Source organism: Ornithorhynchus anatinus, chromosome 4, assembly GCF_004115215.2.
Source record: "Ornithorhynchus anatinus isolate Pmale09 chromosome 4, mOrnAna1.pri.v4, whole genome shotgun sequence".
NCBI classification, from domain to species: domain Eukaryota; kingdom Metazoa; phylum Chordata; class Mammalia; order Monotremata; family Ornithorhynchidae; genus Ornithorhynchus; species Ornithorhynchus anatinus.
Window position 1 is genome coordinate 88,891,969 of NC_041731.1, and position 13,740 is coordinate 88,905,708.

The window sequence follows — 13,740 nt, forward strand, 5'->3', positions numbered from 1 at the left end:
CTCTATTTACCTCTGTACCATCCTAACTCGGCCTTCAGCTCTTCTCCTTTCCCTACCTTGGTCCCACTCCACTTATCCCTGGCTGAAATGCCCAATGTGGACTTCCTATCCATCTTCACATCTAGATGCCCAAGCCCATGCCCTCAACACCACCCTGTCTCGCCAACTCAACCCCTCATCCTCCTCATCTTCACACTGATCTCGCGGCACCACCCCGCAGCCGTGGATCATCACCTCCACCCTGCTCTTCCTCCACTCCCGTGCATGTGCCGTCGGACATGGCCGGCAGAAATTCGGGCACTGGAACAACTTGAGCCACTTCCAGTTCTTCCTCACATGCTGTAATTTTACCATTCAGCAACAGTACTTCTCCTCATTGCGGATGATCTTGCCCATCACTCTGTCGCCCAAACTTGAAGCCTCAAGCATTAGCTCATCAAAAGCTCCTCTTACTCCCAGCTCCCTCCCGCCCCCACATCCACCCGCTTCCTTCTGTCATCTCTCAAGAGATCTATCTGCTTTCAAAATCCACTCCTTCCACCTGCACACCCCACCCCACACCTTCTTACTTTCTGAAAACACTTGTACCCATTCTTCTTCCTTCCCTGACAACCAGCTTCAATTGCTCACTCTCTGATGATTCATTTCCTTCTCCTTCAAACATGTTTGTGTGTCCGTCCTTAAAAAAAAACACCGTATCTGGAGCCCACTGCACCCTCCACCTATTGCCTCATCTCCCTCCTCCCATTCCTGTCCAAACTCCCTCTGATAATAATAATGATAATTGTGTTATTCGTTAAACACTTGTGTCCCTGCCAAGCACTTGAACTAAGCCCTGGGGTAGGAGGAAGAACAAGTATTGAACCTCATTTTACAGACAAGGAAACTTAGGCATAGAAAAGTGAAGTGATTTGCCCAAGGTCACAGCAGGCAAGTAGGAGAGTTGGGATTAGAACCCAGGTCCTCAGACATCTTTCCACTAGACCACTCTGGGTCCACTTCCTCCACTTCTTTGCGTGATAGAATCCTATACAAAACAATGATACAATTCTAAAGCCCCTCTACTATCCTATTTCCATTCCCTTCACTTCACTCCAACTGCATTCTCCAAGGTCCCCAGTTACCTTCTTGCCAAATCTAGTTGACCTATCTGTCCAAATCTCCTTTGATCTGTTGAGTGCCATCAACACGGTGGACTACTCCCTTTTCGTGGAAACCCTATCTAATTGTAGTTTTTCTGATAAAGATCTCTCCTGGTTGTTTTCTTACTTCTCCGGCTGATTCTTCTCAGGCTGGCCCTCCGTGGCACTTCCTCTCTCCTCCACCTTCAGACTGTTGGTGTCTGTCAAAGCTCTTCTCTTGTCCATCTACATTCACTCCCATAGCTTATAATAATAATTATGGTATCTGTCGAGCGCTTACTGTGTTCCAAGCATTGTTTTAAGTGCTGGGGTAGTTAGGTAATCAGGTTGTCCCACATGTGGCTCACAGTCTTAATCTCCATTTTACAGATGAGGTAACTGAGGCACAGAGAAGTTAAGTGACTTGCCCAAGGTCACACAACAGACAGGTGGCAGAGCCCGGGATTAGAACCCACGTCCTCTGACTCCCAAGTCCGTGCTCTTGCCACTAGGCCATGCTGCTTCTCTAAAGCTTATCATATGCTTATTATATTCTGCCTTGAATACTCTGCCTCCTCAATGCCCCCTTGCTCGTTATGGGCAGGTAACGTGTCTGTTTATTGCTCTCCTGTACTCTCTCAAGCACACTTAGTATAGTGCTCTGCACACAGTAAGCACTCAGTAGATACAATTGAATGAATGAATGTCTCTCCCTCCCCTGCCTCCCCACCCCCAGATTTTAAGCTCGCTGTGGGCAGGGAATGTTTCTGTTTATTGCATTGTACTCTCCCAAGCATTCAGTATGGTGCTCAGCAAACAAGTGCTCAATAAATATGATTGAATGAATGAATCTCTCCCTTCTCCAGTCTGTGCTTGACTCTACTGCCTGTCTAATTTTTCTGAAATGTTGTCCTGCACACATTTCTCTACTTGTCAAAGATCTCAACCCCATTCCTCTCGACATTGAGCAGAAACGCCTGGTAATTGCTTTTAAAGCACTCAATCAGCTTTTCTTCATATTTATCCAGTCTTCTCCCACTACAGCCCAATTTACGCTCTTGGTACCTCTCAGGCTAACCTTCCTACAGTGTCTTGTAATCTTTCCTGCCACCAGCCTCAGTGAATGAGTTGATCTTGTCTACTGAATGATCAATCCATGGTATTTGTTGAGTACTTACTGTGTGCAGAGCACTGTATTAAGTACTTGGGAGAATGCAATACAATATATCTGCTAAACTTTAGTTCCTGCCCACAGGGAGTTTACCCTCTAGGGAGAGAGATATAAATAAATTATAGATATGTCCATAAATGCTGTAGGGCTCATTGTGGAGTCACTGTGAAAGGGCATAAGGGCGGGTAGAGCCCCAGGTGCATGGGTGATGCAGAAGGGAGGGCTGAGATAGGGAAGTTAGGAACTTAGGGCAAGCATCGGCCTTTAATCGGACTTTGAAGATGGGGAGAGAGAGGCAGGCTCTCTGATATGAAGGGAGAGGGGATTCCAGGCCAGTGGGAGGACGAGGACAAGGGGTCAGTGGCGAGAAAGGTGAGATTGAGGTACAGTGAGCAAGTTGTTGGAAGAGCAGAGTGGCAGTTGGAATGTAGGAGGCCTGTGTAACTCTCTCTGCCTAAACCCAGTCCTCCTCCTCTTCCTCCTCACTTGCTTTTCTCATTCAATAGAATCACTCTGCTCCCTGTCCTTCAGTGGCAGTCATGACCCCTTACTGTCTTTCAACTCTCTCCTCACCGCCAAATCCTGCTCATCTTTCCTGCCCATATCTCCCAGATCTGCCCCTTCTTTCCTGACCCGGTCCATGCCCTGGGCACCTTGCGACCAAAGTTTTGCATCAGCCACGTCACTGGTCTCCCATCCTCTAGACTCTTCGTCCTCCAATCCATGCTACCCGCTGTGGCATGAATCGTTTTCTTCCTAAAGTTTCACTTGGCCCATATCTCTCCTTTCCTTCAGCCCTCCACTGGCTTCCTTTGTCTCTCTGCATCACACGCACTCCTCACAGTCCTATTCAGGGCTCTCCAGTAACTCATTCCACCTTATCTATCAGATCTCTTCATGTGATGGAGTGGAAAGAGCATCGGCCTGGGAGTTAGAAGACCTGGGTTCTAATCGTGGCTCTGCCATTTGCCTGTGTGAAATCGGCTAAGTCATTTAACTTCTCTGGGCCTCAGTTTCCTCAGCTGTAAAATGGGGATGAAATGTCATGTTCTTTCACCTACTTAAAATGTGAACTCCTTGGGGGACGGGCTCACTGTCTTGTATCTACCTCAGCACTTAGCTTGGCTAAGTGTTTGCTTGGCAAATACTATTCCCCAACTCGCTCTGTTTGCTCCTCCCAAGCCAATCTAGTTGTTTCTTGTTCTTTTCTCCCACTTCCGTCCCCTAAATCACATTGTTCCCCAGGCTCTGAATTCCTCACCCTTCCCAAATCCAGCTGACCACATTTTTACGATATTCAGAGCCCTCCTACAGTCCCACCTTTGCTGCCAGCTACCATTATGAACTTATTTATGCCCATGCTCAGCACTCTTGTCTCCCCCATTAGAATATAAGTGCTTTGTGGGCATCCAGTATATAGCAGATTGTATTGTGGTGACTCAGCAAATACTAACTCTGCCACTTTTACCACCTCAGCAGAGCATTGTACTTAGTCCTGAAGAGAGTATAATATCAATCAATAAGTGTACTAAGTCCTGAAGAGAGTATATCAATCAGTCATTATATTAAGTACTTACCACCTCAGCAGAGCACTGTACTAAGCTCTTGGGAGAGTAGAGTAGAATAGACATGACCCCTGCCCTCAAGAAGATTATAATCTCGGGGAAGGAGACAGACACGAAAGTAAATGACAGGAAAAGGAGCAGTCGAGTTTAAAACAGAGCATTTAAGTGCTAAAGTAGGAACGGCTTGGGGTAAATACCATTTGTGATGTGGAAGTGTTGAAGGGGCAGTAGTTGGGTAAATAGGGAGGGAAGATGAGTAGCTAATGAGGAATACCCTCCTGGGGGAGACGCGATTTGGGGAGGACTTTGAAGATGGGGAGAGTAATGGTTCTGGGGGAGGGAGTTCCTGGAAAGAGGGAAGGTATGAGCCGAAAGTGGTGAGACACAATGAGTAGGTTGACCTGAGAAAAGCGAAGTGTGCAGGCTAGGTTGTTGTGGGAGAGGAGCCAGGATAGTTAGTACTTAGGGAGGGAGAGTGCTGATTGACTGTGTGAAAACCAGCAGTGAGGAGGTTGTCCTTAATGTGTTGATGCATGGGTTTTTGAGGAGTTGGAAGGTGTACCCAGATTGATTTTTTTAAGAAGGTGATACCGAGGAGCAAAGCGAAGTGTGGATGGGAGAGGCTGGAGGCAGGGAGGTCAGCAAGGAGGATGTGGTAGCAGTTTGGACTGGAAGGGCTGGATCCTGGAGGTGTGGTGGACAAAGAATCGACAGGATTTGCTGACTGAATATGCGGGTTGAAGGAGAGCTAGAAACCAAGGATGACGCCGAGGTTGCAGGCTCGAGGAGTGGGGAGCATGGCGGTGGTGTCAACTGTAATGGGAAGTTTAATGTGGGGGGAAGGAGTTCATAGAGAAAGTGAGGGGTCCCCTTTTAGACATGTTGAGTTTGGGGTGCTGGCAGAGGGCATTATTTTAGAGATGTCCTGGAGGGAAGGGGAAGTGTGAGATTGCAGAGAAGGGAGGTCAGGGCTAGTGATGGAAATTTGGAAGTCATCAGTGTAGCGGTAGTAGTTGAAGCCTAAGGAGTGGGGGGGGTGGATTGAGAATATAAGGGGACTTAGAATTCCGCCTTGAGGAACACCCCCAGTGAGGGAGCAGGAGCTAGATCCTGTCGGTTCTGTCTTCGAAACTGCTAAAATCCACCCTTTCCTCTCCATTCATACTGCTACTGTGTTGATGCAAGCACTTATCCTCTCCCGCCTTGACTACTGCATCTGCCTCCTCCCTGACCTCCCGGCCTCCTGTCTCTCCTCACTCCAGTCCATACTTCACTCTGCTGCATGGATCATTTTTCAAAAAAAGTTCGGTCTACATCTTCCCCACTCCTCAAGCCCATCCACCTGCGCATCATAAAAGCTTGGCTTTAAAGGGGTCAATCAGCTGGCTTGCGCCCCTCACCTCACTGATCTCCTACTACAACCCACCCTACTGGGCTGCTGCTGCTGATGAAAGTATGAGCCAGCAGAGATGATTCATTCATTTAGTTGTATTTATTGAGCACTTACTGTGTGCAGAGCACTATACTAAGCGCTTGGGACAGTATAATACAACAATAAGCAGACACATTCCCTGTCCACAACGAGCTTACAGTCTAGAGGGCTGATCGAGACAGAGCAAACACAGAAATAGGAAAAGAAATAGAGAACAATGTCAGAGAAACTTAATTTACATTTTGGCCATTTAGAATCTAATTGCTCTTCCTTGTATTTTATTAAGCTGATATGTAAGTTAGCCTTGTGTATTCTTTTTGTAACCCAAGCCCCAGGTGCGTCACTGCCCCTGCCAGTGACTCGCCGAGGCTTCCAGCAGAGGAACTGACTCTTAGTATAAGCAGTCTATGCTTGATGCGTAATACCTACCCAATTTCATAACTTTCACACTATGAAAATTTGATTTCTAAACAGGTTCAATTTAACATGCAGTTTTCAAAAAGCAGTGCGTCCTCTGGAGACATCCAGCCAGGAGGAATAACTAGCACAGCTCGTTCAACTGATAAGGAAAAGTATGTACTCTTTATTTTGTGTGAGTCTGTTGCAGGGAGGAACGGGTGTGCACACATGTTTCTGTACACATAAAAATAGACATACAAAGGTACCAGGAGTGTGGAAAGAAACAGACACCTCAAACTCCTCTCTGCTAATCAGGAATGTGTTGATTAAATGTGTTGAAGCAATAGGGGTCAATGATTCTCCCTTATTTTAGAGAAAGGGGAAATTCAGCTCTCTGAGATGTTGTGGAGCAAAGTTGTCGTAAGCACTGTGTTCTAGTGTGTCACTTCTGCTCAGTAGGGTTCCATGTCTCAGAGTTCATACAGCCTTTGTATATGGGAGGATCACCCTCAGGGTTAGGAAAAATAGGACAGTGTTTTCCATTATTATTGGTCTCATCACTTTTTTGTGAATTTTTTGGAAATACTACTGTTCTTCACACCATACCATTTCATGTTTGAGAATTCAGAATTTTCATAGTTGTGATCCCATGTTTAACTTAAAATATAATTCCTCCAAAGTTATGAATTTTTGTGTGTTAGAAAACCCCAGTCCCAATAATGATGGTATTTGTTACTTAACTTCTCGGTGTCTCAGTTACCTCATCTGTAAAATGGGGATTAAGACTGTGAGCCCCACGTGGGACAACCTGATTCCCCTGTGTCTACCCCAGTGCTTAGAACAGTGTTTGGCACATAGTAAGCGCTTAACAAATACCAACATTATTATTATTATTAAGCACTTACTATGTACCAAGCACGGTTCTAAACCCTATAATGTTACCGTAGCTCAGTCTCTCCTTTTTGGGGGGATGGATGGAGTTTTGTTTTGTGGTTCTTAAGTAAGGCCTCTGCTTTTTTTAGGGAAAGGCATTTTCTCCTGTGAATACTCTCTCCTGAGAAAGTGCTGTCCTGTGGTAGGGCTTAAAAGCGAGCCCTTGTGGTGTTCTGCAGCAGGAAGGATTAGTTTGAGCATACAGGGAAAAAGCAATTACTTTTGGGGGCCCCACCCTTTTGTAGGTCCTTGGAAGGAAGGGGAAGCAGGATGCTTAAGGAGAAAGATGACAGAATTGGAAATGACAATGAAGGGTATGGTTATTGATCTATACAGTTTAAAAAATATATGGACACACATCATCACACATAACTTCCCTTGGGGAGAGAGTTCTTTCTGATGTTCGTTACCTTTCATGGAATTCAAATCCCACCATTAATGAGCATTGATTAATAGTTTCTGACAAATCACCATTTCTCCTGCCAAAGACTGGGAGGCGAGAGCCGGTCTTCGGCAGCTTCACATACGAAGTGGGAGGAGTCAAGCAGAGGAGAGGGCCCCAAATGCCTCCATTTTCCTATCCGGCACACGACGGGACCATTAGATATATCCTTTACTTAAGACTAAATGATGGGTTAGAAGGACAATGAGATTATTATCAGAACAAGGCAATAATTATGATTTTTTTTCTTTTTGATTAGTGGTGAGAATTTGGGGCTGGAATCCAAGTATTTGAAGAAAAGAGAAGACAGCATTCCTTTACGAGGACTCAGTCAAAACATCTTTAATAATTCAGGTAGGCATTCAGACATTGTGCATAGTACCATGTTCATATTCAAAACAAGCGCAACTAATAGTGAGATGTTATTGTGTGTATGCATAACGACCCATTCCCCACTGTAAAGGAAATGTCCACTAATGTTTTTAGCATTTTGTTTAGGGTCAGGCCTTTGTGCCACCGTCTCCCTCCGAACCTCTATTCATAGAAATTAGCATGGCATAGCAGATAGAGCACAGACCTGGGAGTCAGAAGATCATGGGTTCTAATCCCAGCTCTGCCGCTGGTCTGCTGTGTCTCCTTGGGCAAGTCACTTAACTTCTCCAGGCCTCAGTTCCCTCATCTGTTAAATGGGGATTGAGACTGTGAGCCCCACATGGGAGAGGGACTGTGTCCAACCCGATTTGCTAGTTTCCACCCCAGCGCTTAGTTCCGTGCCTGGCACACAGTAAGCGCTTAACAAATGCCATTATTATTATTATTAGAATAATGATAGAATAATCAGCCATCTCCTGATGGCTGCATGTGAGGCTCCTGATGGTGTCTCCCAAAAGTACTGTGTTTCACCGTGTTCTGACATCTCTTCTACCTTCTCTATTATCTGTGACTAGTTTCACAACAGTTCTTTGGGTATCTTCCTAATTCTTTTCAGGTGCCCTTCCCAGTACAGCTATGTTGCTAGTGAACTGACCATTCCAAGTGGTCATGGTTGGTAAACTTGACTTCCTATTTGGAGATTCAGGATGGTTCATAGATATTGGAGATGAAACCTTTTTCAGAAGCTGGATGTGTGGTCTAGAGCAAGTCCAGTGCTCAACCCCAGCTTCGTAGAACCTTGTTTAGGTAGCTTGAACCCCACTGGTATCAATAAGCTCACTCTGGGCAGGAAATGTCAGTTTATTGTTGTACTGTACTTTCCCAAGTGCTTAGTACGGGGCTCTGCACCCAGTAAGTGCTCAGTAAATACGATTGAATGAATGGTATTTATTGAATGCTTACTATGCGTGTGCGCAGAGCTCTGTATATGTTCCGTGCCCATAAGGAACTTACAGTTTATAGGGGGAGACAGATGTAAATACCTTATGGATTTATGTGGATACATGCAATGGAACCTAACTTTTCATCATTTTCAGGCTTATTTTCAGTCCAGAGCACTATGCTGACTTTTGGTAATTTTCTATAGGCTCCTTTTTATTTGCATCTTGAGAGCATGTATCATCAGTATGGAATAGCAGCCGATTGGCCGCTGCCTCAAAGACTTCTGAATGTTGGAAGTTAAGCAGTGTGTTAGAAAGCATATTTTGCTCCTGGCTTTCAAGTCCCTTGTACTATCCTTCAGGGTGGCAGCCTCAAATAGCCTTACTCTGTAGGACTCTTTTTTTTTTTTCAAATGGTTTTGAGAGAAGGGCACTTTCTACTGACCTGACCGAGTGTATTGTGAAGGAGTCATAAAATCCTTAAGATTCACAGCTGTCGTGATGCTCTGTACACAGTAAGCGCTCAGTAAATATGATTGAATTAATTTGTACCCCGTATTCACCCCACCCTTGGCCCCACAGTACTTTTGTACATAGTCTTAATTTATTAATTTATATTAATGTCTGTCTCCCCCTTAAGCTGCTTATGGCAGGGAATGTGTCTACCAACTCGGTTGTACTCCCAAGCACCTAGTTCACTGCTGTGCACATAGAACACACTGAATAAGTACCACTGATTGATTGCCAAACCCAAATTGAAGTTGCTAGAGTTCTACTCCGATGATTGGGTCACATGCTTTCTAAGTGGTCGATTTACCCCGACTAGAAATGCTGCTCCCTCCATTTCTCCTATATTTGTGGTGCTGGGTTTCCATCTAAAGCCACACAGCCATTCAGGTAGCGAGTGCACGATTAATGATATCTTCCAGTAACTGTTAAGGGGGAACTTGCTCACCACGGAGAGCAGTGGAGAAACCTAGGCAGTTTTCACAGTCGGCTCCCTTCCCTTCTCCCTGAAGACGAAGGTTAGCTCCTTCTAAACCATAAGCTCCTTGTGGGCAGGGAACAAAGCACTTGACTGAGTGTGGATAGACTAATCAGTCAACCAGTGGTGTTTTTTGAGTACTTACTGTATGCAGAGTGTACAGAATATACTGTGTGCTTGGGAGAATACAACGAAGGTGGTAGACCCGATCCCTGCACACAAGGAGCTTACAGTCTAGAGGGGGAGATGACAGCACAGTAAGTTATGGATATGTACCTGATACCGTGGGGATGAAGGTAAGGGGACTATTAAGGACTGAAAGGGCACAGATCTAAGTGCATAAGTGACCCAAGGCAGAGGGTGTAAGGGAAATGAGGGCTTAGTTGGGGAAGGCCTCTTGGAGAAGATATGTATTTCATAAAACTTCGAAGGTGGGGAGAGCAGTAGTCTATCGAACTTGAAGAGGGAGGGAGTTCCGGGCCAGAGGGAGGACATGGGCGAAGGATCAGGGGTGAGGTGGAGGGACAGTTAATATATTGGTTTTAGAGGAGTTAAGTATGGTAATAATAATATATTTATGGTATTTGTTAAGTGCTTACTATGTTTCAAGCACTATTCTAAAGTGCTGGAGTAGGTGCGAGTTAATCAGGTTGGACACAATCCCCGTTTCAAACAGGGCTCACGGCTCCTCAGTAGGAGGAAGAACAGGTATTGAATCCCCATTTTGCAGTTGAGGAAACTGAGGCAAATTGAAGTTGACTTACCCAAGGTCACACAACTAGCAGTTGGCAGAGCTGAGATTAAAACCCAGGTCATCTGACTCTCAGGCCCACGCTTTTTCCAGTAAGCCATTTGGCTAGCTGATTTAGTGCTTTAAAGCCAATGGTGAAGAGTTCTGTTTGTTGTGGAGATTCCATGGACTGAATGTTTTTCAGAAAAATAACCCAGGCAGCAGAAAAGTATGGATTAGAATGGGGAGATTCAGGAGGCAGGGAGGTGAGTGAGGAGGCTGATGCAGTATTCAAGGTATAAGTGCTTGTATCAGCAGTAGTAGCAGTTTGGAAAAGAGAGGATGGAAAGAGGATGGAAAGAAGATGAAAAGAAGGTAGAACTGATAGGATTCAATGACAGCTTGAATATGTGGGTTGCATGAGAGAGATGTCAATAATGTCAGTTATAGACTTGTGAGACAGCAAGGATTGGGTGTTATCTACTCTGCTGGAAAAGAAGAGGGGAGGACAGGGCTTGGATGGGAAGAGTAATATTTTGGACATGTTAAGTTTGAGGTGTTGGCAGCACATGTCCTGAAGGTAAGAGGAAATGGGAGGCTACAGACAAGGAGAGGTCAGGACTGGAGATGTAGATTTGGGAATCATCCAGAGAGATCGTAGTTGAAGCTGTGGGAGTGAATGAGTTCTCCACGGGAGTAGGTGTATCTGGAGAATAGAAGGGGACCCAGAGCAGAGCCTCAAGGGGCTCCACAGTTAGAGGGCGGGAGGCAGGAGAATGAGGAGGAGTGGTTAGAGAGATGGGAAATCCAGGAGAGGACAGTGTCAATGAAGCCAAGGTTGGATAATCTTTCCAATAGAAGGGGGTGGTCCAGTGTCAGAGGTAGCTGAGAGGTGGGGGGGAATATATATATATATGTGTGTATGTATGTATGGGGGGGAGAGTGTGTGTGTCCAATACACATTGTGTTTTCTGTTTTTCTCTTATCCCCAGAGCACCTGAAAGACAGCCCTTTGGCCATGCTTCAAGCTTCTTCAAAACCTGGAGCGCTCCCTTCTGCAGCCTCGGCTTATTTTCCTGGGCAGTGACAAAACTCTCAGGAGACTTTTCTTCTGTTAAGGATCAAAAGACTGGTGATGGATGATAATTATGGAACAAGTTAACCTAATAATTTAAATTCCACTTTTATCAAAATGCTTCAACTTTGACCTCATCTCTCCTGCATCAAATCATTTTCATCGTTTCGATCCCATCGGTTGGCATTCCCCAGGCCATGAGAGGAAAGTGCATTGGGGAAATTGAATTTTTGAGTTCAGCCCAAAGTTTCTGAAGGAACTGACAATTTGGAGCATTTTTACTCTTTATGTCAGTGGAACAGTGTGCAGAGTGGAGGCTGTGTGTTTTATTTTATGTATTTTATATAAGTGCCCTTTCTTAACTTCATCTTTCCAACTAAAATTGTCTACCAAGGGATGCCGATTCCTTCCCATTACTGACTTTTCGAGCATCACCTTCCTTTCTTTAGTGAGTTGAAAGAGCTTAAAGTATCAGTCTCTATACACCGGTGCTGTCCTGCTGAAGGATGAGACGAACCCAAAGGTCCTCTTTCCCTGGGATTCCCTTGAGGAATTAACTGAGTAGCAAGAGATGATGATCCTCTTCTCTGTGCTAAAGAGGCAGCAGCTTGCTGACTATAGCCAGTGAAGCACTCCATCCGCAACTGAGTTTAACCAATATGCCTGATCTTCAAGAAATCACTGCTGTAAATGGGGACCATAACTGTGCAGGATTTTAACATGGTTTGCAATTTCGTATACCTCTGTCCTTTTTAACCAACATTCCTCTAGACAGTCTTGGGTTTGGTTCTGATTTTAAATGTCACTATTTAAGAGAAACGATACAGCCACACCAGGCAGGCCTCATTTATTTTTAGCGTTAAAGGGTTTTACCTGTGTGGAAGCTTTTGGTTCTCAACTATATCTTCTGGATTTTAATCCCGCTAATCTTTTTTTCACCAATCATGGACTCAAACCTGTGTGTTTTGAAAACATTAACCGAAGTGCTAATTTTGTACCCTCTAGGGGAGATGCCTGGTCTTTACTCTGGACAGACGCATTTCTCTCTTGCAGCTTCTTCCTGCTGCTCTCCCCGTGACCTATTCCATATCACCCACCCTACCCTTCTCCTCTGCCATATTACTCTTTCTTCCTGTTCATGAAGACTCCAGGGGCACCACTGCAACCCACTACTACCTCTAGCCTTCTCCTCTTCCTCCTCCTTGCCCTGGCTAGCGTAAGTGCTCAGCCAAGCTGGGATGGGCAGCGGGAGAGGCCGAACTCCTTTAGAATGCCTTACCCGGGCGTACAAGCTTGTACATCTACCTTAGATTCGTGATGTGCAAGACTGTTTCACCGTAGCTGAATGTTGTCACTGCACAGTTGTGCACACGGTACTAAACTGGATTCTCTTCAGTCACCTTCAGCAGACCTGCTGGGCGCCTCGAGCAGCTTTTCTGGAAGGTGGTTGCAAGGTGTAGCTTGAAGGAAGGAGATGAAGGTTAAAACCGATCAACTCCAAGGTTTCAGTCCCTTCCCCACTGCTCTTTGTCCCGGTTAGGATCTGAGAGAAATCAAACCATCAAGTGTGCATTGGAGCATTCCCAGAGACTCTTTACATCGCTAAGGCAGCTGTTGAAGATGAAAATATTTTTTAATCCCGCCGAAGTATAACGACTGCAAGCTATAAATCGGATCTTCAGATTTCATCAGTGAGATGTGATGTTCCACGCGGGCCCCGTTCCGTCTCACTGATGGCAGGATGGCTGCCTTTGGAAAAACTATCATCGTTCCTCACGTGGGTCGCTGGCAGGATGCGATCTTGCCACCTGAAAGACATGTCTATAAATGCCATTAGGAGCTGATTAAAGCAGGTAAAGACGCTGTACAATTGTATTCAAATTTGTCTTTTTGTGAGGGAAGTATATTAGCTCTCTAAAGGTGCTAGGTTTTGCTGACTCAAGTCATATTTCAAAATTAAATAGGTAATGTGCGGGCAGGTTAAAGCAGCAATCCAAGAAGCTTATTTTTTGAATACCGTAACCACCACCCTGGGTTCAGTTTTGTGCTAGAATCTCTGACCAACCTCTCAGGACTTCAGGCTCAGCCCAGATGAGTAGGACTGTCCCCAGCCTTCATTAAAAGCAGATCCCTTTATTGTATAGTAGAGCTCTTCCATTGCCCAGGCACTCAGTGGAAGTTGGGGGTGTGTACTCTATTACTCTACCTCTTGCACTTTTTAGTTCAAATATTACTCTTTTGCAGTGTAAAGTGTATTTATCAGTGTGGCATTTAATGTATTTCTAATGTTTGAGAGAATTATGAAAAATTAAAACTGATTTGAAGAACTGATTTTTCCTCACCTGTCACTGGTATTTAATGAGCATTCACTATAGGCGGAGCACTGTACTAAGGCCTCGAGAGCGTGGGATACCTTCCATGCCCACAATGAGTTTAAAGTCTAGAGGGGGAGGCAGGTCTTTAAGGTGACTTTGAAAAGGAAGAAAGAGCAGCGTTCAGTAAAAAGGTGTGTGATAAGTAGCAAACCTGAGGAACTTGATTGGTGTTGGAAGAAAACATGTGCTTTTTGGGGAA

The 13,740-nt window shown here is 45.1% G+C and overlaps 2 protein-coding genes across 4 annotated transcripts in view; one reads left to right on the forward strand and one right to left on the reverse strand.

The window, feature by feature from the left end:
• Window positions 1–13,497, forward strand: part of SASS6 (SAS-6 centriolar assembly protein) — a 52,872-nt gene extending 39,375 nt beyond the window's left edge. For all 3 annotated transcript variants that reach the window (XM_029062664.2, XM_029062665.2, XM_029062662.2), the window contains 3 exons: window positions 5,764–5,861; window positions 7,323–7,417; window positions 11,084–13,497. In XM_029062664.2, the coding sequence (XP_028918497.1) occupies window positions 5,764–5,861; window positions 7,323–7,417; window positions 11,084–11,178 (288 nt within the window). In that variant the 3' untranslated portion in view covers window positions 11,179–13,497. The remainder of the gene's footprint in view (window positions 1–5,763; window positions 5,862–7,322; window positions 7,418–11,083) is intronic.
• The window catches only part of MFSD14A (major facilitator superfamily domain containing 14A), a 44,667-nt gene continuing 43,707 nt past the window's right edge, over window positions 12,781–13,740 (reverse strand). The window contains exon 13 of the mRNA XM_029062666.1: window positions 12,781–12,987. Within this exon, the coding sequence (XP_028918499.1) occupies window positions 12,845–12,987 (143 nt within the window). The 3' untranslated portion in view covers window positions 12,781–12,844. The remainder of the gene's footprint in view (window positions 12,988–13,740) is intronic.